Source organism: Schistocerca piceifrons, chromosome 8 (genome assembly GCF_021461385.2).
Source record: "Schistocerca piceifrons isolate TAMUIC-IGC-003096 chromosome 8, iqSchPice1.1, whole genome shotgun sequence".
NCBI classification, from domain to species: Eukaryota; Metazoa; Arthropoda; class Insecta; order Orthoptera; family Acrididae; genus Schistocerca; species Schistocerca piceifrons.
This window is the reverse complement of record NC_060145.1, coordinates 335,407,846-335,431,209: the sequence shown is the minus strand read 5'-3', so window position 1 is coordinate 335,431,209 and position 23,364 is coordinate 335,407,846. Positions and strand designations below refer to the sequence as shown.

At 44.1% G+C, this 23,364-nt stretch overlaps 1 protein-coding gene across 1 annotated transcript in view; it reads right to left on the bottom strand.

The window, feature by feature from the left end:
• LOC124711938 (protein takeout-like) overlaps window positions 1-13,868 on the bottom strand; it is a 34,352-nt gene extending 20,484 nt beyond the window's left edge. Inside the window, exons 1-2 of the mRNA XM_047242197.1 lie at window positions 13,746-13,868; window positions 3,250-3,342 (exon numbers count right to left, since the gene is read on the bottom strand). Of these exons, the coding sequence (XP_047098153.1) occupies window positions 3,250-3,342; window positions 13,746-13,830 (178 nt within the window). The 5' untranslated portion in view covers window positions 13,831-13,868. The remainder of the gene's footprint in view (window positions 1-3,249; window positions 3,343-13,745) is intronic.
• Window positions 13,869-23,364: the final 9,496 nt, after the last annotated feature.

The following is a 23,364-nucleotide window of genomic DNA, read 5'->3' as shown; positions in this document are numbered from 1 at the left end:
GCTTTTCAAATCTGGAAGATTGCTTTGCCTTGTCGCAGCAAGGAATGCAAAACTTTGGCAGATTTTTCTTTTAGCAAATTTCTGTAGCAGACTTGGATCCGCCGGAAGAGCGCCACACAAAGGTGTCGATAAGAAGTGAGCACTCGCTTCTGTATGAATGTCTGTTTGCCTTCGGCTGTGCCTGTATAAGCTTTCACCTTTCTAAATATTTAGAGCCTTGCCTTCTCGTAAATTTTCCTTACTTTCCGTGTCTTTCGTCCGTGGGGAGCCAACCACGTGGTAGAACATTATAGTTGTTGGGCTACCGGCATCACTAACTGTCCGATCGCATGTTTGTTTTAGAAAATGTTAACATGATTGTATGATGTGATATTGTTGGAATTTGGCACTATACCTAGAAATTGTGCCTCCACAAACCACGTGTTATCAGGAATCGTGTACATGCCTCACATCCTTAGTTTAGGAATAAATGATTTTATCTACAATTTTCTCTTGTGTTCCGAGATTACGTTTTTGCGCCTAAGCCACTCACCTCGTAGCTTTCTCATTAGCACATCCAATGCGTTTCCTTATGCACAGGTCCAGTGATTAGTCTCCTCTTGTATTTTGTAACAAATGCTTTAGATTAAGTCATATTTTCAGGTGTGTTGCTGGGAGCTGATCTTATGCAGTGTTCATGCATTTTCTATTTTATTTTAAATGTTTGATTGTCGTGAACAGCGCATGGGCAATACTATTAATTACATCGTATCCGCTGTAAGCGACCTCACAACGTATGCATTTTTGTGAGTTTTTGGTCTGTGATCAAATTAATTTATTTTCCGACTCGACCAAATCTTCGATTAGTTGTATGGTTTGAGTCGGTGGCGACCCTATTCTTCTCACGTTGATTTCATAAGCAATAAGTATTTCCATTCCCAATAATAAGGAATAACCCGTAGTAACCGGTTAGTTACAGTATTTTCCAGATACACTCCTCATGCATAAACCGTCGGTCGAAATTGAAATCCAGTACCCACCACTACCTCCTTCACAAGGTCCCGTACTGTGATACAAACCTCTTCCACGACCGAACTCCGCACGTCCTCAGAGACATTGTAATACCGGCATGTTGAGGTTCTGCCCCAGCGTGGTTCGCTAACGTGCGCCCATGTCCGTAGCGATAGCACCACTCATGGCGTCGTCCCCGAAAGACTGACGAATATTGCGATATCGCCTAGCGTTATGGCAAAATTTTATGCAGTATCGCTGCTCAATACACTTCTGGCCACTAACATTGCTACACCAAGAAGAAATGCAGATGATAAACGGGTATTCATTGAACAAATATATTATACTAGAACTGACATGTGATTACGTTTTCACGCAATTTCAGTGCATAGATCCTGAGAAATCAGTACCCAGAACAACCACATCTGGCTGTAAAAACGGCCTTGATACGCCTGGGCATTGAGTCAAACAGAGCTTGGATGGTCTGTACAGGCACAGCTGCCCATTCAGCTTCAACACTTCATCAAGAGTAATGACTGGCGTATTGTGACGGCCAGTTGCTCGGCCACCATTGACCAGACGTTTTCAGTTGGTGAGAGATCTGGAGAATGTGCTGGCCAGGGCAGCAGTCCAACGTTTTCTGTATCCAGAAAGGCCCGTACAGGACCTGCAACATGCGGTCGTGCATTATCCTGCTGAAACGTAGGGTTTCGCAGGGATCGAATGAAGAGTGGAACCACGGGGCGTAACACATCTGAAATGTAACGTCCACTATTCAAAGCGCCGTCAATGCGAACAAGAGGTGACCGAGACGTGTAACCAATGGCACCCCATACCATCACGCCGGGTGATACGCCAGTAAGGCGATGACGAATACACGCTTCCAATGGGCGTTCAGCGCGATTTCGCCAAATACGGATGCAACCATCATGATGCTGTAAACAGAACTTGGATTCATACGAAAAAATGACGTTTTGCCATTCGTGCATCCAGGTTCGTCGTTGAGTACACCATCGCAGGCGCTCCTATCTGTGATGCAGCGTCAAGGGTAACCGCAGCCATGGTCTCCGAGTTGATAGTCCATGCTGCTCCAAACGTCGTCGAACTGTTCGTGCAGATGGTTGTTGTCTTGCAAACGTCCCCATCTGTTGACTCAGGGATAGAGACGTGGCTGCACTATCCGTTACAGTCATGCGTATAAGATGCCTGTCATCTCGACTGCTAGTGATACGAGGCCGTTGGGATCCAGCACGGCGTTCCGTATTACCCTCCTGAACGCACCGATTCCATACTCTGCTAACAACCATTGGATCTCGACCAACGCGAGCATCAATGTCGCGATACGATAAACCGCAATCGCGATAGGCTACAATCGGACCTTTATCAAAGTCGGAAACGTGATGGTACGCATTTCTCCTCCTTACAAGAGGCATCAAAACAACGTTTCACCAGCAAGGCCGGTCAACTACTGTTTGTGTATGAGAAATCGGTTGGAAACATTCTTCATGTCAGCACGTTGTGTCGCCACCGGCGCCAACCTAGTGTGAATGCTCTGGAAAGCTAATGATTTGCGTATCACAGCATATTCTTCCTGTCGGTTAAATTTCGCGTCTGTAGCACGTCATCTTCGTAGTGTAGCAATTTTAATGGCCAGTAGTGTATTTAACAGTTATTTTGCAACTTACTGGAATCCAGCGAGCGCTCACTACACGTCCACACTCATAAGCTGCCTACCAGCGACTGACGCTTTCTGCTGGCTGGGAAAAAAATCACTACTAGACATGAACGTACCCAGTCACATGTCCACCAAAGGGTCGCACTTCATTTATTTACGCTTGCTACAAAACATTCGATACTTTCTGGACACACTTCGTAGCTTGAAAATTAGGAAACTCAGTTTCACGGCGGCGTTTCATCCGACACGCAGCCCACACCGTAATGGGTTCACAAGTTCTTTCCGGGGTTACATTCCCGTCACCTATAGCTAAAAAAATCCTCTCCATCAAAACGTTCATTTATTCCATGCCTTCCTTCACAGACGCGGGTTTTGTTTTTCGTCAGTACAGTTTATTACATCCTGTGTTTTACACAATGCATTTGTAGCCTGCTGTGGAGGCAGTGCGAATCAGGTCCGGCAAAGTCGAAAGACAGCACAAACCCTAGCCGTTATCATAAATTTAACAAGTGAATCGCTAGCCTTGCAACAAACCACCGTTCTTCGCCGCTTCTCGAACCTTGACACACAGCGCGCTTGCTTACCTTTAGCGAGTTCTCCGACTGCGACCTTGATGGCTTCCTTCATGCAGCCCCCAAGTTGTGGGTCTCCCGCCTTGCACCGCTTGAACGAGGCAGCTGTTGAAACACAGTTCGATAGATTATTCTAAATAAAACTGGACGTCGTAATTTAGGTTAAGATAATTAGTCTTAAAACGTCATAGACAAGCACATCAAAGAAACAACGTAGCATGTGAAAGAAAATTTTGGAAGAGAAATAAGACTGCACAGCAAAATACGAAATGAAGTACTATAAGAAACATCTGAGGAAAGTTCATAGAAGAGCCTCACGAGAAGAAGGAATAGGCTAGTGAGACATCCAGGAAAAATAGAGGGAAAAATAGGAGTGGAAAAGGAATATGAATCTGCGTAACTGATTACAGAGAATGTTGGCTGTAGGAGCTACGTAGAGATGAATAGATTACCTCCATAGGAAAAGACGGGGTACAGCACTAAAACAGCAGAAAGACCGGTTACTTAAAAGAAAGTGAAAGTAAATTAGTATGTGACTGGATGCTCATCACATGGAGCAACCCTTCACATTTGAAACCTCGTTAGCGACTTGCATATCAAAGTTTCCAACTTATTTCTGCAAGCAGTCTTTCATTTGACCTCGTAAGACACAGTGGCTTCCGTTCCAGACCTTTCAATAGAAGAAAAATTTCAAATGGTTAGCAGAAAGGAAAGTGAGCTCGTCGATGTCAGAAGCACTCACTCCGCACATGATCTTTCGTAAGCAATTATGTCCCTTGAAGTAGTATTAATCTCTCTTTCATGGCGGTTGTTGGTTGCTAACGTACGTGGAAACCATTTCGACGTAAAGCTTGAACATTGGAAGAAGGAAAGAAGCCGATGACGTCATTGCAGCTGATGTACATGCACGGACTGGGGAAGGAATTTTGTCCTTTCCTTTTCAAAGAGTCTTACGATAAGAAGGAACAGCATAGTGTGATATCTGCTACGGCATCCAGGAGTAGTTGACCAGGAGGAGTAGAGGGAAAAATAGTAGGGGTAGATAAAGAATAGGAACCTGCGTAACTGGTTGCACAATTTGCCTTGTGAGATTTAGACAACCAATGAATAACTAAATCCCGATGGCTAGACGGCGATTTGAACCTCTTCCCTCCCGAATGTGATTCCATTGTCTTACCACTGTGTTACCCCCCCTCTGTTATCCTTGGAGAGAAATACATAGTGAAAAATGGCAGCCCGAAACTTGGAAATACCACTACTATTACCGTCAAAAGGAATGTTCAAGATTATGTGGTTAGACCGAATAACTAATGAGGAGCTACTGAATACAGTTCGGAAAATAAGAAATTATGGCGCAAATTGACTAAAAGAAGGGAATGGTTGGTAGGACACAATCAAAAGCAACAGGGAACCATCAACTTGGTTAATGAATGGAAGAACATTGTGTGAAAATTGTAGAGACGGACCGTGGCTTGAATATACGATGGCGTACTGAAACGTAACGCCTCTGAATTTTTATGTGAAAACTCTTTAAGCTTTTCAAACAAAAAAACGTAATTCACATTCTACATCTTTATTCTTCCTGTCTACATATTTGCAGCTCTTTGCCGCTGATTGTAGGGATAGAATGTGGCGCAGACCTCACGAAGCTGTGGACCCAAGTTGACAATGAGGCAATGGGGTCCGGATTGTAATGTGTAACATGGTGGTGTGTAACGGCATGTGAGAGACAGCATACTGTAATCGACTTACGAATTAAAAGAGTTCGTCCACACAGGGGCACCTCCTCCTTCACCATGACACTGTCAGACTGCACACCAGAGTTGTGACATCTGCAACAATCCGACGCCTTGGGGTCACCCCCCCCCCCCCCCCCCCAAATCGTTCTCAATATATTACCGACTTGCCCCAATTAGATTTTCATCTGTTTTCGAAACGTAAAGATCTCCTTCAAGGACTTCACTTTGATAGTGATGAAGCGGTGCAAGCATAGGTGAGGTTGTGGCTCGGTCATAAAAGTCAAACATTCTACAGTGACGGTATCAACAAACTGGTCTGTCGGAAGGAGAAATGCTTTCGTCGCCAGGGTGACTGTCGAGAAATAAATACTCGTGAGCAGACGCGAAGAATAAAGATGTAGAATGTTAGTAACGTCTGTTTTATTTAAAAAGCTTTAAGACTTCTCGCATAAAAAATTAGGAGGCATTACTTTTCAGCAGTCATGTCAGGACCCACCACTGCAAGAAACCCAGTTCTTTTGGCTGTTCTTTTTTCTTTGCACTCGACGTAAATAAGCAATGTGTACGTGGAATTGGTGTTATCAGAACAGTGAGGATTGAAATTTAGAGACTTTTCCATGGGTTAAACAAAGAATTTGATTGGATAAAGCGGTTCTGTCAGCGGTTGCTGAAAGCGATGCAAAAGGACGAGGGACAATTCAAATAGAAATGGACGGTAAGACGGCAAAATTTTCTGCACTTGTGTGTGGACAGTCCATATGTTTGTGCCAAAGTAGGGCAATTAAGCGGGATTTAAAGTCTGGTTGGGATATCTTGTCGTCATTTGTAATCTCAGACTCGTACTACAATCGTTCTCCGCGTTTATCAAATGCCTCCTCTCGCGTTTTAATCGACGGTCACCTCACAAAATCTCTTCGCGTTTATCGATCTTCACCAAGCATGCCCCAGTCGATGGCTCTATATGCTATAGCCGCTGAACCTAAGTCTCACTGAAAACAGAATTAGAAGAATAGTGGTTCAGAACACGTGGATCTGCTACACAGCATACGCATACGACGTATTGTTGTTGTGTCTTTTCAACAAGACCAGGCCTCCCGGAAGACGTGCTTAATATCTATATGAAGGCGGGTGGCGCACAGATGAGTACCTGATACTTCCCCTTAGTGGAGGCTTTGACGAAATTTCTGAAGTGGCACAGTCCGAGCAACAACCTCGCATCGTTCTCTGGGCATCTACTGGGAGGCGGATCTCCTGAACCGCTTCAGGACCACACTGAAATTGCACTTCGATAGACACCAGAACCTCCTGCAAAAGGTGCAGATAATTCATGTATACAACGGAAGCAAAATGTACTACGTGACCCAAGTACTACCGCTCTCTGTAGCTATGGCGTCGAAAATGCAGCGGGCATTCAGCTGGTTTCTTCTACTTGGCAACGTCTTTAAAGTACAGTTCGCGGCACTCAGCCTGCCTCTCTCACGGGACTGTCTTGGGCTAATCAGCGTCCGACACAAATGTGCGACAGTCCTCATCGACTGAATGAGAAAAGAAATAGAGCGTCAGGGCGAATGTCTCCTCCGCAGTCATTTAACCAGCATAAGATCAACAAGCGTAGCGCCACCGATACAACTCGCGACTGTTCCTCCGGAATCCTCCAACAATCCGGAAATACTTTCTAGAATTTAGTTATGTGCATGCCGGCGTTCCAAGCACCTCACAGCTCCTAAACAAGACAATATACATAATCATGATAAAGACCGCACGTGGAAACCCCAAGGAGGCACAGATGAACTGGACAGTAGTGTGGCGAAACATTCCCCAACCGTTCCGGCCTTCACGGATTCGCTCGCGGCGGTATCTGATTGTCAGTGACAAAATACCCAAGACCGACAAACTGCACCGAAACCACGTCAGTGCAGCTGCGCCCTGCCACAAACGCGGGAGCTTCGACTCGCTGGCGCACAAGTTTGTTTGCGGAGTAGCGCTTGAGTGTGGAACTTTCCCCGCCACCGCCTAGCAGCCATTGATAGGACGAACGGGAGCTACCTGAACGTTCGTGAACTCATGTGAACTGACCGCATTCGATACCCAGTTGTCAAACAAAATGCAGCACTATGGATGCTCGGACATACAGCCACCTACATTACTGAGAACCGCGATGCAATATTTCCCTAAATTTTGTCCTACATTTAGTGGAATATTTTCGGATTGTGCAGGATGACAATCACTGGAAAACATTTGGCAACATGCTGCTTATCACGATCAGGGAAACCCCGCAAGTGCTCCCCATTACGGCAGTTAATAGATAATCGACGCAATACGAAAGCTAACGCTATAGAAGACTCTCTTACAACGCTATAGTTGCTTCACCTAAGTGATAAAGGTGTGAGACTACCAGTAGAAGTCGACAACACATGAAGACCAAGTACTACGATTGACTTTTAGTCATTTGGAGGATGAATCTATAGCAACAAAAGGTTGCTTCTTTTGGACTACAAAAAAAATTCTTTTCATGCAGACGTAATTAATTTTCTCCGTAATGCCCAGGAGAAAGGATCACGTTTCTTGTCACCTTCAAAGAAATATATTTTATTCAACCAAGAGGAGCACGTGCTTAAATTTATTCGCAGTTTATCTTTGATAAAGGAATTTTGTTACATTATGAAGTCGGAAGAACAATGAAATGCTATTATTTTAGGCCGTGCGGAATAGCCGCTTGATCTGAAGCGCCTTGTCACGGTCTGCGCGGCTCCCCCTCCCCCCCCCCCCCCTCCCGCCCTCCCCGTCGGAGGTTCGAGTCCTCCCTCGGGCATAGGTGTGAGTGTTGTCCTTAGCGTAAGTTAGTTTAAGAAGTGCGTAAGCTTAGGGACCGATAACCTCAGCAGTTTGGTCCCATAAGACCTTACCACAAATTTCCAATTTCTATTATTTTATTTCTTCATTTCCATATTATTATCTTACTATCAGGATACGCACGCACACGACAAAGGCAATGAAGCCTGGAAGATCAAGGCACTTTGGGTGAAAGGATGGGCCATAAGGGGAGATGGAGGCCCAAATAAAAAAATTAAAGAAAGAAAACGAAGAAGAGCTCTTACACACAGCGGCCTCAGTTATTTTAAACAAATATTCCAATCTCTATCCTTGTTCAGAGCTTTTACTCATTGTAGCTTTCCCCGGTACCATTGAACTTATTCTCTGACCTCTTAACACACGTTCTGTCATCTTTCTCCTTCATCTACATCTACATCCATACTCCGCAAGCCACCTGACGGTGTGTGGCGGAGGGTACCTTGAGTACCTCTATCGGTTCTCCCTTCTATTCCACTCTCGTATTGTTCGTGGAAAGAAGGATTGTAGGTATGCCTCTGTGTGGGCTCTAATCTCTCTGATTTTATCCTCATGGTCTCTTCGCGAGATATACGTAGGAGGGAGCAATATACTGCTTCACTCCTTGGTGAAGGTGAGTTCTCGAAACTTCAACAAAAGCCCGTACCGAGCTACTGAGCGTCTCTCCTGCAGAGTCTTCCACTGGAGTTTATCATCTCCGTAACGCTTTCGCAATTACTAAACGATCCTGTAACGAAGCGCGTTGCTCTCCGTTGGATTTTCTCTGTCTCTTCTATCAACCCTATCTGGTACGGATCCCACACTGCTGAGCAGTATTCAAGCAGTGGGCGAACAAGCGTACTGTAACCTACTTCCTTTGTTTTCGGATTGCATTTCCTTAGGATTCTTCCAATGATACAGATATTCCTCAGCAGTTCTGCCGACATTCCTTAGCTTATCAGTCCACGAAATTTCGGCATTCTTTTGTAATATCGCATTTCAAATGCTTCAATTTTTTCTTTACCGGTTTCGTCGTAGCCTATGATTCACCTCCGCAGGATAATACCTGCAAATTATTTCGTCATTATGGTATGTGTACCAGAGAAAAAGAAGAAACAGTGCACGACATGAACCAAAGGTCTGTGATATCTAGTCTCTTTTCCCCACTGGAATTTCTTCATTCTTTTTGTTTTCGATTTCATTTTTCCTAGTTCTCAAATTAGAGGTTTTCCACCCAAAATACGTAAATTGTTACACACCAAGGCTGGGAGGCGACAATGAGATGCCTCTTTGACGTCTTGCGAAGGACTGCCTCGACGCAGAATGCCCGTCAGCCCTTTAACTGTTTAAGTCCAGAGCCCAGGTGGCTGTGACGAGACCATTTCGAAGTGAAAAGCAGCGGAAAGTGAATATTGTGTCCAGAAGGCTTCTTTCAGAAGCGTAAGTGGGTTCTTACCTTCGACACCTCTCGTAAATTTTCTGATTTGAGAAATTCTGTGTCCTTTTCATAGTCTACGAATAACCTATTGTTACTAATTTTCGGTATCTTCGCTTATGGAATGAAAGTCTGCTACAGGAGAATGCTGAATATGTGTCAATCGGGCATAAAATAAAGAAGCACTGATTCGAACAGACGAGAAAAGAAATTTTAAGATCGCTTGATAGGATACTTGCCGAGGCATCAAGGAATCGACAGTTTGGTAGTGGAAGTGCATGGAGGAAACTGTAGCGAGACTCCAACAGTTGTTTCTTGTTTCGTGGCAAGTTGCTAGGCTTTTTAGCACTTTATTTTTTTCTACGTGAGTCATAGTAAAAGATGAGGTAGGCACGAATTACATATGCATATAGATTATCAGTACAATATAGATTTCAGATATGAAGATTAATTATCAATAAGTGGAATACCTTACTAATGATCTAGAATCAAAATGAACCCTATACAGAAGAGAAAGGATCAGAATAGTCGAAAATTTTTTAAGCATGGGATCTACTTTTTAAGAGGGAAATTCAAATGTTGAAATCAATAAAAGTATTAGTAAAGAGCGGAGGACCATTGGTATTTTGTGGGCCATATGTTTGTGACTATTACAGCGCCATCTATCAAACCGAAAAAAGTGGTCCAAGTAAAACATTCATATTTCTTTACGTACTACACGAATATGTAATAAAAATGGGGGTTCCTATTTTAAAAAAAACGCAGTTGATACCGTTTGACCTATGGCAGCGGCACCTAGCGGGCCAACGATACCGCCATCTGGTTTCCCCCTTCAAGCTATACCAGTTTCGTTCTTTGTAGTTTTTTCGTTTGATGCTTTTTTCGTGAGATATTTGGCTTGATCACTATCCATGGACCACCCTGTACAGCAAGAATCATATTCAACTCGATGTTAGAGAGTACAGTCTTGTATACAGTAGAGATCTGGACACCTAATCGGAAATACACGGCCCAGCCACATTAATGTGACCACCGCCTACGTTCGACGTCAATGTGCAATAACTATTCACAGACGTCAGGTGGCAGCACTAGCAGTGGAGGGTATATAAGGCGTGTTGGTTGAAATGGCTCTGAGCACTATGGGACTTAACATCTGAGGTCATCAGCTCCCTAGACTTAGAACTACTTAAACCTAATTAATCTAAGGACATCACATATATCCAAACCCGATCGTAGCAGCAGCGTTATGAGCTGGGTAAATTTTCGTGGCATTCCCTGGGTGATCTCCTCATTCTGGAGAGCACAGTGGATAAATACAAGTACGCACCTATCCTTGGGGACCATGTTCACCCATATAGGCAGTTTGCTTTTGCTTGGTACGGTGGCACCTACTAGCAGGACAGTCCCATATGTCACACAGCTCGCAGTGTACGTCGATTTGCAGTAGGGTTTTGGAACATATACTGTATTCGAACATTATGAAGTACCTCGAAGAGCTCTTTATACTCATGAAATAATAAGTGCTATTGAGAAGGGATGTCAAATTGATTCCATATTTTTAGATTTCCAGAAGGCTTTCGACACCGTTCCTCACAAGCGTCTTCTAACCAAACTGCGTGCCTACGGAGTATCGCCTCAGTTGTGCGACTGGATTCGTGGTTTCCTGTCAGAAAGGTCACAGTTCATAGTAATAGACGGAAAGTCATCGAGTAAAACAGAAGTGTTATAGGCCCTCTATTGTTCCTGATCTATATTAACGACATAGGAGACAATCTGGGTAGCTGCCTTAGACTGTTTGCAGATGATGCTGTCATTTACCGCCTTGTAAAGTCATCAGATGATCAAAACGACTTGCAAAATGATTTAGATAAGATATTTGTATGGTGCGAAAAGTGGCAATTGACCCTGAATAAGGAAAAGTGTGAAGTTATTTTCATGATTACTAAAAGAAGTCAGCTAAATTTCGATTACTCGATAAGTCACACAAATCTGGAGGCTGTAAATTCAACCAAATACTTTGGGATTACAATTACAAATAACCTGAATTGGAACGATCACGTAGATGATACTATGAGTAGAGCAAACCAAAGACTGCGATTCATTGTCAGAACATTTAGAAGGTGCAGCAGGTCTTCTAAAGAGACTGCTTACATCACGCTTGTCCGCCCTATTCTGGAGTATTGCTGGGCGGTGTGGGATCTGCATCAGGTGGGACTGACGAATGACATCGAAAAAGTACAAAGAAGGGCAGCTCGTTTTGTATTATCGCGAAATAGGGGAGATAGTGTCACAGACATGATACGTGAATTGGAGTGGCAATCATTAAAACAGAAGGCGTAATAAGCTTATAAGGTACAAAAGGTGTTACAGTAATAAAAAGGAAATTTCATTTGTGACTCCTTTAGCGATTTATGTTGTTTAATATTACCCGGTGCAATATCAATGGTGTTTAATGTTTATGTCGTTGTCTAGAATGTTGGTACTAGAGCATATGTCAACCACTGGTTTTTAACTCTTCGTCTTTTTAACAATATTACTTTTGTCGTGTTCTTTTTATTGCTTTTTATTACTGTAAAAACTTTTTTACTTTATAAGCTTATTACAGACTTTATCTATTGTATCCCTTTTTATTTTCGCTGTTTCAATTAATTATTGAAAACTAGTGTATGCCGACATTAGCGACATCTGGGCAACTTAAACACAAACATCTTGTGGCTACTGTACGGCAGCTTGTTTTAAACAGTAGTTTTACTGACAACACGACTCGTGCATGTGATGTGATGTTATTTATATGTATTTGACGATGCTGGTGCTGATTCCGCATTTAACATTTGACGATGCCACTATCGCTGCAGTACATTAGGACAGTGTTTTTATGAAACAGGTATGCCTCTTCATATTTAAACCGCACAAATGTAAATTTCGTCAGTACTACTTTTCAATATGATCTCTGTATTGTTCTTAAGCTGTATACAATTTGCGAGTGTATTTATGTTTTTTCCCATTTTTGCTGCGGATCTGATGGTCATTAAAGACCGAAAACGGTAATCTGTTAAACAAAAAAGATTGTCACCATAGACGTAAATTAAAGAAACTTATTGTATCAATATCGACGCATTTTCTAGAGTTTCTCAATTGCTGGGGTTTTTAGACACCATATATTCGAAGGACTTTAGCTATAGTATATAAAATCCATCAAATTACAGTTTCAACTAAAACGACTAAATGCAATAAGATGTCTATCAAGTTCTTCAGCCAAAGTATATCTTTGAAAGGAGCGAAGCCACAGTAGCTGTCTAACGTAATCGTATGTGTGAAAGAGCACGACCTGTACGCACACAGACCGCTACGGTGCGGTTTTCTGTTCGCAGAGCGGCCATAGACAAGGGTTCGCAGGTAAATGCCATGTTTCTTGACTTCCGCAAGGTGTTTGATATAGTTCTTCGCAGTCGTTTAATGAACAAAGGAAGAGCATATGGATTATCAGACCAATTATGTGATTGGATTGAAGAGTTCCTAGATAACAGAACGCAGCATGTCATTCTCAATCGAGAGAAGTCTTCCGAAGTAAGAGTGATTTCAGGTGTGCCGCAGGGGAGTGTCGTAGGACCGTTGCTATTCACAATATACATAAATGACCTTGTGGATGACATCGGAAGTTCACTGAGGCTTTTTGCGGATGATACTGTGGTATATCCAGACTTTGTAACAATGGAAAATTGTACTGAAATGCAGGAGGATCTGCAGCGAATTGACGCATGTTGCAGGGAATGGCAATTGAATCTCAATGTAGACAAGTGTAATGTGCTGCGAATACATAGAAAGAAAGATCCCTTATCATTTAGCTACAATATAGCAGGTCAGAAACTGGAAGCAGTTAATTCCATAAATTATCTGGGAGTACGCATTAGGAGTGATTTAAAATGGAATGATCATATAAAGTTGATCGTCGGTAAAGCAGATGCCAGACAGATTCATTGGAAGAATCCTAAGGAATTGCAATCCGAAAACAAAGGAAGTAGGATACAATACGCTTGTTCGCCCACTGCTTGAGTGCTGCTCAGCAGTGTGGGATCCGTGCCGGGTAGGGTTGATAGAAGAGATAGAGAAGATCCAACGGAGAGCAGCGCGCTTCGTTACAGGATCATTTAGTAACCGCGAAAGCGTTACGGAGATGATAGATAAACTCCAGTGGAAGACTCTGCAGGAGAGACGCTCAGTAGCTCGGTACGGGCTTTTGTTGAAGTTTCGAGAACATACCTTCATCGAGGAGTCAAGCGGTATATTGGTCCCTCCTACGTATATCTCGCGAAGAGACCGTGAGGATAAAATCAGAGAGATTAGAGCCCACGCAGAGGCATACCGACAATCCTTTCCGCGAAGAATACGGGACTAGAATAGAAGGGAAACCGATAGAGGTACACAAGGTACCCTTCGCCACACACCGTCAGGTGGCTTCCGGAGTATGGATGTAGATGTAGAACGACTGGCGACATTATACTCACGCAGCTTGGCTGCGGTCGCGAGGTGCGACAGCAGCGCCACGGCGGCGAGGATTGCAGCGGCGGCGGAGCGAAGTCTGCAGGCCATGTCGACGGCTGTGGTGTAATGGGTGGCTCTGCAGGCGCTGCCGCGGACTGTGGCGCCCGGGCCCGCGCAGCCGCACTTATAGGCCGGAAGGAAGGGCGAGGGCGCCCGCGGCCGCTGGCCACGGCCTTCGCGGCGGTCCGGTTCCTTCGCCGTCATTAGCGGCGCGGTCGCCACAAGCGTCAGCCGGCCAGAGGCCGCCCGCGAGGACGGAAGGCGACTCCCGAGTAAACAGCCTTCCCTTCTGCATCAACAGGGGTCATTGGGAAACTTCGTGAGGCAACGGAGCTCTCACGTGTGCACTGGCTTTCGCGACCGTAGTCAGTTTCCGTAAAACTCATATGGGCTTGCCAGGGTGCCGCACACAGTACACTATAACACACTGAAAAAAAAGGTCTTACAGCCCGTGCTACTACACAATTTCAGAGAAAGGAGGGGGGGGGGGGGGGAGACGGCAAACATTAATTCCTCAAACGTAAAATAACTACCATGTACAAAATAATAGCCTATTCACGAACATTGAAATAAAAGTCAAGGGTGAATCAATAACTAATGCCCTTGACGTAACCTTAAAGGACGAGGGCGAATAGCATAATACCAAGTCTGCTTAGAAATTTAAACTACACTAGTAGGTTATGGTTCAAATGGCTCTGAGCACTATGCGACTTAACTTCTGAGGTCATCAGTCACCTAGAACTTAGAACTAATTAAACTTAACTAACCTAAGGGCATCACACACATCCATGCCCGAGGCAGGATTCGAACCTGCGACCGTAGCGGTCGCTCGGCTCCAGACTATAGAACCTAGAACCGCACAGTCACACCGGCCGGCCTAGTAGGTTAACATATGCTCACTGAAACTGGGGAGCTCATTTAAATTACCCCTTAACAGGATGCTGATAAACTTAAACAGTGAAGTAAGACTACCATTTCACTGTTTACGAGTGAACAAGTAACGCAATTAGATAACACAGAACGTACAGATTCAATGTTAATCCTGTGCTTTGAACCAACTATAACAACGTCCACACAGCTCAGTGTACCAGGAAAAATATTACAGCCGGCCGGAGTGGCCGTGCGGTTCTAGGCGCTGCAGTCTGGAGCCGAGCAGCCGCTACGGTTGCAGGTTCGAATCCTGCCTCGGGAATGGATGTGTATGATGTCCTTAGGTTAGTTAGGTTTAAGTAATTGTAAGTTCTAGGCGACTGATGACCTCAGAAGTTAAGTCGCATAGTGCTCAGAGCCATTTGAACCAAAAATATTGTAGTTTCACCATACTGGCTTATGCCGTCCGTCACTCCGAACAGCAATAGTACCAATTAATACACTCGGACTGTATCACATCACAAAATCCAGATAGACCTTTAATCAAACACAATAACATGTGTTTACTTAAACAGCACTAAATAGAGGGGACCTTTTGGTTGGCAAGACAACAGTTTCCAGTCATGGTGCCGATACTTGGGAAGCAAGGATCAGTATAATATGCGCACCAAAAACATGACAAGCAATTCTCACCAAATCTTTTAGGAGATCCTTTACAGATCCAAATCAGGGCCGCACGACTCGATTCGGGTAATGTGGCCGAGTTCAGTTCCCAGACTACAAGCCAGGTTCGGTCTTGCAAACGTGTCAAACATACCACAACCTTTGCGTCTTGCCCCGGCCTGCTCAACCACGCTCCCCCTGGTTCCCCAGCCCGCGCGGTTCTCCGGCTGTCCCCTCTCTAGCCCCCTACCCGTCGCGGCCAAAAGCCACGTCAACCGGCCGAGCCCAAAGATCACACCATGCCGACCCGGTGGATCAATCGATAAGAGCCGGCACGGCTCACTACGGTCTATTGTAAAACGTTGAACCAACGCTTAGGCTGCGCCTCCAAGCCGCGTTTATGAGTGTATGTAAATTATCGGTGGAAATCCAACTTCCACACTCAAACAGTGTCGTGTAAGTGCGGACATAACCGAGATAGCATAATTGTCTTCAAAATTTCGCGGAAAGGGAAATGCGTGACTTCGAACGGTCGGATCCGCACGAAAATATGGGTAGTCAGAAGTTATGGGTTAGCGATATGTCCACATACAGATACGAGGGTTGTTTTTTAAGTAAAGGCCGTTCGCGCGTATAGTCCCGTAGTTCGTGCGGACGTCGCAACACGCCACCGCGCCACTTGCCGGCATCCTTCCCGTTCACACTGATGCAAGTTGTAGCTGTGCTACTTCATAATGTTTACGATTTGCTAGTGGACTTTATGCCACGAGGAACGACAGTCAACTCAGATGCCTACTGTGCAACTCTAAAGAAGCTCCACAGAGCAATTCAAAACAAAAGGCGCGGCATGCTGACAAAAGGAGTTTTGCTCCTGTACGATAACGCTAGGCCTCACACCTCACAAAAGACTCGGGATTTGATTGACTCTTTTGGCTGGGAAGTTTTGGACCGTGCACCATACAGCCCCGACCTTGCTCCTAGCGATTTTCACCTTTTCCGGTGCCTGAAACACCATCTTGGCGGGCAGCGCTTCAGTGACGACGATGAAGTGAAAGCGGCCGTGAACTCTTGGCTGTCGGAGCAGGCGGCCGAATTCTTTGAAGAGGGAATTAAACACTTAGTTGTACGGTATGACAAGTGCTTAAATAAACAAGACAACTACGTAGAAAAATAGGTAAAAGTGTGTAGAATCAGAAAATAAACGTTTTTTTACGAAAGTATTTGTATCTTTTTTTAAAAATAAAAGCGGCCCTTACTTAAAAATCAACCCTCGTAGCTGCAATATCGTGTACACAAGGTATAAAAGGGCAGCGCACTGGCGGAGGTGTCACTGACACTCAGCCGATTCATGAGAAGAATGTATGGCCACTCGACGGCTATTAACAGACTTTGAACGCGGAATGGTAGTTTGATTTAGACGCATGAGACATTACATTTTGGAAATCGTGTGAGAACTCAATATTCCGAGATCCAAAGTGTCTCAAGGGTGCCGAGAATACCACATTTCAGGCGTTATCTCTCGCTACGGACATCGCAGTGGCCTAAGGTCTTCACTTAACGACCGAGAGCAGCGGCATTTTTGTAGCTTTCTCAATGTTAACAGACAAGCAACACGGCGTGAAATAACCGCAGAAATCAATGTGGGACGTATGACGAACGTATCCGATAGGACAGTGCGGCGAAATTTGGCGTTAATGGTTTATGGCAGCAGCCGACCGACGCGAATGACTTCGCTAACAGTTACGTTAGCAGTGTACGTCCAGGTTGCGAAGAGCACCGGAATGAGTTTACCATACTCCCCTGGCCACCGAACTCCGCGGATTTAAACCCAATCGAAAATCTGTGGGACCACCTTGATCGGGCTGTTCACTCCATGGATTCACGACTGAGAAATCTAGCTTACGTGGTCATGGCACCAGAGTTGGCATCGTTCCACATCCCTGTCGGTGCCTTCCAGAACCTGACTGACTTTCTTCCTGTGATCTGCGCTGCAGAAGATGGTTATTCAGGCATTCAGGTTTTGACAGGCGGTCATCATGTGAATGGACAGTGCGTATTAATGAACTGAAAGTGTTAGAGACTGACATTTTGAGAAAGTTGGAAAGAAAGGCACTGTTGCTACGGTCGCAGGTTCGAATCCTGCCTCGGGCATGGATGTGTGTGATGTTCTAAGGTTAGTTAGCTTTAAGTAGTTCTAAGTTCTAGGAGACTGATGGCCTCAGATGTTAAGTCCCATAGTGCCATTTGAACCATTTTTGTTGGCGGGCCCACATGTTTCCATTACGCTTCAGAAGTTTTGCTGGAACCCTGAACAAAGACAATTGTGACTGTCGATTTGCCTCGGACGAAGAGGTACACGCCTGTATACAATCGTGATTCTGTAGACAACTGCAAACATTTGTCCATGAAGGAACTGACCGTCTTGTCTCGCAATGGGATAAATGTATCAGCAGTTATGGCGATTACGTTTGAAATAACGAACAGTTTACATACTTTTTTTTCGATCTGTCTCGTTTCCATTTGACTGCACCTTGTATAGAAATTGCTCGTCCAAAAAACAGCGGTATGAGCCATTCACGTGCAAAATAATGTTAATATATATAATTATTAATTATTATAATGCTATTTTAATAGTTATTTGAAATGGATGAGTATGAGACACTTTCCCCATACTGCATTAGAGATTTTACACACGTACACAGAAAACAGAGTTTCAACAGCATCTTTAAAACAAAGATGTCAGTTGTATTCATTGTTATTACAGGTGACAATTATTGAACTGTATGAAAAAATGTAAATTAGTTACAAACTTCGGCGTGCACAAACTTCATTTAATATGTAAACGCCACTATAGATATTCGTGTTTAGGTTATGACATGTTCGATATGCCTGCCATCATTGGCGATGATGTGACACAGACGAATAGCGAAATTCTGCATTACCTGCTGAATTATCGGAACATCGATGACCTCCTGAATGGCTGTTTTCAGTTCAGCAATGGTTTTGGGATTATTGCTGTACACCTTGTCTTCAATATAGCCCCACAAAAAGGAGTCGGTTATGTTCAGATACGGAGAATATGGCGGCCAATCGAGGCCCATGGCAGAGGCCTCTGGGCACACCAGAGCCAGAATGCGATCCCCAACGTGCTCCTCCAGGACATCGAACACTATCCTGCTTCGATGGGGGCGAGCTCCGTCTTACGTGAACCACATCTTGTCGGAATCAGCATCACTTTGGACAATGGGAATGAAATAATCTTCCGAAACCTTCACAGACCCTTCGGTAGTCACGGTGCCATCAAGGAATGTCGCACCGATGATTCCGTGACTGGACATTGCACGCCACACAATCACCCGTTGAAGGTGAAGAGACTTCTCGATCGCGAAATGCGGATTCTCAGTCCCCCAAACGCGCCAGTCTTGCTTATTGACAAACACATCCAAATGAACGTGGGCTTCGTTGCTAAACCAAATCATACAGCGCATATTAATTCCCAAATCTTTAACATCATGCAGCGCGTCAGCAACCGTATATGTATAGAAAATAAACAATTTTTTCAGCCTTCAGTCGCAAGGTAATTTTTACTCGTTTACCTAGGTTTCGATTCCAGTAATGGAATCTTCTTCAGAACAAAAAATTTTTGTTCTGAAGAAGATTCCATTACTGGAATCGAAACCTAGGTAAACGAGTAAAAATTACCTTGCAACTGAAGGCTGAAAACATTATTTATTTTCCATATTAATTCCCATCATGGCCCGCGAGCAACCGTGCAGTTTGAACGTCCTAATGCAAACCGTTCTGAAGTTATGAAGATTTTATTTCATATAGTTCAATAATTGTCACCTTGTATGTGGAATAGGTTCTCATAGCTTTCGGTGATTATAAAATCTTGTGTAAATCCTCCGAAACAAAGGCCTTGCTTACCTTTCTTCATTTCTCTACAATTCCAAAATCTCTGCCACGGTTAAAAAAAATCTGTTGCCCGCTCACCAAATGCTTGTGTGCTATGTCTTACAACCCTCCCAGGCTAAATGGAGGAGACCTTTGACGCATGGCACCTGGAATTAAAAAGAGAAGCCCTGCCTGACGCAAGGATCTTGCACAACCAGGAAATCAATGTTTGAAACATTTTCTTCCTGCTTCGATGCTTGTAACAAGCTTAGAGACTTGCAACAACGTGCCGAGAAGGCAACACAACTGAAAATGTGTTTTGTGAAAAAAAAGGCGCTAAGAATGTTTGACATTTCAACTCTTCAAATTATCAATTTCAGAGTTGATTTTCGTGAATTCCACCTCCGACTTCATTGCATTTCTCTCCACGACACCATGTGTAATTTCTCTGCGGCGTCTTGGAGTTCTTTTATGAAGACAGAAGCACTCATAACCCGAATAATCAGTTCGCCTCTGATGTTTATCTTTCTTGTGTATACTTCACCTTGAAACCATCCCCACACGCAAACATCTAAATGAGTAAAATCAGGAAACCTTGGTGGTCGACAAACATGATATTTTCTACCGATCCATCTTTAGATGATGTGCCACCTGTCGACTAGAATGTGCAGGAGCTCCGTCACGGTGCAAGAACACACCCATCCCTGTAGCTAAAGCTCTTCCAGTAATGTTGGAAGCTCGTTTTCAAGAAACTCTAGAAGATAACCGGGCGTGGTAACACAATAGGCCCAATGAACTATCTGTCAAACACACCATACATCCACAGAGAAGTGTTCCAGAAAATGTGTGTCCACAGATATTCAGGCTTTCGTCGGACCACCGATGTGAATTAGGAGTGTTACTGATGCCGTCACAAGTGAAAGAAGTTCATCACTATACAGCGTTAATGGGATTACTCGGAGGTTTGCAATTAGTCAACAACAAAATTCCAGTTATATACCTGCATCTTCTACTCTAAGTTGTTGAATGCGGTGCACACAAGCACGTTGAGGTGAGACATGAGTGCTGGTCATTGCATCACTGCACTAGGATTGCGCAGCTTAGTGAAAACACGATTAAAAACATTTTATGAGCTCTATGTTTAGCAGATTAGCATACCCCTAAAATGCTACAGATCCAGTCCTTGGCGACGTACGGGGAAGGGAAGCCCCCCCCCCCATAAGATTATGCAAGTTTAAGAGAACGTCTTATTAAATGAAAGTTACCAGGGGTAGCCCAGTTAAGGATGAAAGTATGGGTACCACATCTCACACGGATATATTAATGAAGTGATTCATATGACTACAAAAGGAAACTAGCCGTCACTATAATAATTTGGTTTATTGCCGTAAGACATCAAACAAAATGATTTATCCATTGAAATAAGCCTATAAACATTTAATAAGTGGACAAGAAAAAAAGTGGTTCAAATGGCTCTAAGCACTATGGGACTTAAACATCTGAGGTCATCAGTCCCCTAGAACTTAGAACTACTTATACCTAACCAACCTAAGGACATCACACACATCCATGCCCGAGGCAGAATTTGAACCTGCGACCGTAAGAGCAGCGCGGTTCCGGACTGAAGCGCCTAGAGCCGCTCGGCCGCAGCAGCGGGCTAAGTGGACAAGAGATCGAGCTATAGTCTTGTCATGGGTACGTGGCCACATGAAAGTATAGCAAGAAACTATATTGAGGATAACACAAATACTGCAAAACGTGCATGATGAGCGCAATCAACTGGCTGTGTATGCTAAACCAGCGCAATGAAACCCTGATGCTAATTAACCAGCTCCACGCCCCCCTCGACTCAGTGCAGTGGCCGCATGGACAGCGCACGCTTACCACTCTTAAACAGTGAGAGTGTGGAAGACGGTTGCAGCAGTGGCTGGAAATTCTGAGTGCAGCTCAGCTTCTGTACATTGCTCTAAGTCCAAAACATCTCTCTCTACGACTGCCTAAGTTGAAGTGCATTCACGACGGTATCCCTAAAGCAAGTGCTTCAGACTTTACGAAACATAGCTGGTTAAGCCAACATCAGAATCTCGGCTGCCAATTGCAGCAGATCTTGTGAGTTCTGACCAAGAATAATTTTATAAACAAGTTTAATAATTTTCTACTCTTGCAGAATTTGTCACTGTTAACTAATAATAGTATCATGGAGAAAGGAGGCAGAAAAGCTCTCCCATTAAAGACACATTTCCAGCCACTGTCAACCGAAGCCTTGCACACAGAGACATGTGCATGAATCCTTTCTTCTTCTTAAATAATTACTGTGAGGCAAACACAGAACCTCTTACTATGATCTGAACAAATCTTTCTTTGTGGGGCAGCAGCATCCAGTGGTTGGTCCCTTGATCTGAAGCTCTGTGTTTTCACTTGGCCCTCAGATTTTATCTAGCTTCTTGCATAATGTGCTTTTATGGAACACACTTTGGCCTCTCCCATGTTCCTACTGTGCAGACATGGGAGACTGCCATTTCGCTGTTCTATATCTGCTCAGGGATGACTTTCAGTTTTACGACACTTCAGTCCTCCTTCGTTAACTTCCTTGTCGCGAGCCAGCTAAAGCAAGCCCCCAATGCAGCGGAAATACCAGGTCTCCTTCACTGTATTAAGAGGAAAGGAAGAAGTAATAAGCAGTGGAAGCATTGGCATTAATGAATACTGACTGCAGTTTCCAGGCAGTTAAATAATTGACCGTACTGACTCTTGGGATCTGCATATTACATTATAAAAACTTAGGTTATATAACAGTTGGGGCATAAATTGCACGTAACATCAAGAATCTAAAACTCTAGTTATGGAATCATCTACAGTATACTCTACAAGCAGCAAGAGAGTTTCCAATGAAAAACCTGTTCACAAATACCATGTCAGCTATCTCAGCTTTTGTAAATACACGCAGCATTCTGAAAGGATACTACAAAAGTGGCCAACAAATCACAATCACAGTCGAGAAATTCATTTATGCAAACTCAAGCACAACTTCGCAATTTGAACTTCCAAACGAAAACGACAATCGATAAAGAAACACACAGAAACTGGAGTACCAAGATAAAAAAAGGAAAACTTATCTCTGCAACAGCTGTATCTCCATAACCAATAAAAGTTGAACACATGTTACATGGAATGTTGTACTCGAATTACTCAATGGTATTATTACGAGGGTTGACTGTAAAGTAATGCCTCCACCTTCGTGACTCTTCAACAGTTGGCAGCATTGGTATGCGGCAGATACTGCCTTGTTCCGTAGCCTCTTCTGAACAGCTCCAGTTGGCGGGAAGCCTAAGCATTGAACGGTTGTGTTGTTACAGTGTATAAAGTATGGGACCCTGCGCAGACGGTCGGTCAACGCGATTTAAGCAACGTGCAGTCACTGAATTCTTGACAGGAGAAGGTGTCACCGTAAAGCAGATTCCTCAGAGGATGAAATCAGTTTATGCTGATTGTGTTGATGTGAGTATTGTGCGACGTTGGTCGAGAAAGTTTAGATGTTGAGGCGGGAACATTTGAACTGCGTGACAAACAAAGAGTTGGACATCCTGTGACAGCAACCACCGAGTTTCACTAGCAAAATGTTGACAGGTTGATTCAGGACAATCGTCGTACCACTGAGAGAGAAATTGCAAGCACAATCGGCATTTCACAAGAACGTGTGTGTCACATTATTGCTTGCGTGCCTATCGGAAGATCTGTGCACGATGGGCACCCCGGATGCTGACTCCTGAAATGAAAGTGCACAGACTTTAAATTTGCCAGGTACTCTTCTCGCGTTACAAGAATGAAGACGCACAGTACTCACATCAACACCATCACTGCTTTCATTCTCTGATGAATCCCCTTTGGGGTGACACCTTCTGCTGTCAAGAATTCAATGACTGCACGTTGCTTAAATCGCATTGACCGACCGTCTGCGCAGGGTTCCATACTTCAAACTGTAACAACAAAGCCGTTTAATGCTAAGACTTCCCGCCAACTGGAGCTGCTGAGAAGAGGCTACGGAACAAGCCAGTACCTGCCGCATACCAATGCTGCCAACTGTTGAAGAGTTACGAAGGTGGAGGCATTTTCAGTCAACCCTCGTACTATGTCAGGACTCATATCCCTCCAGCG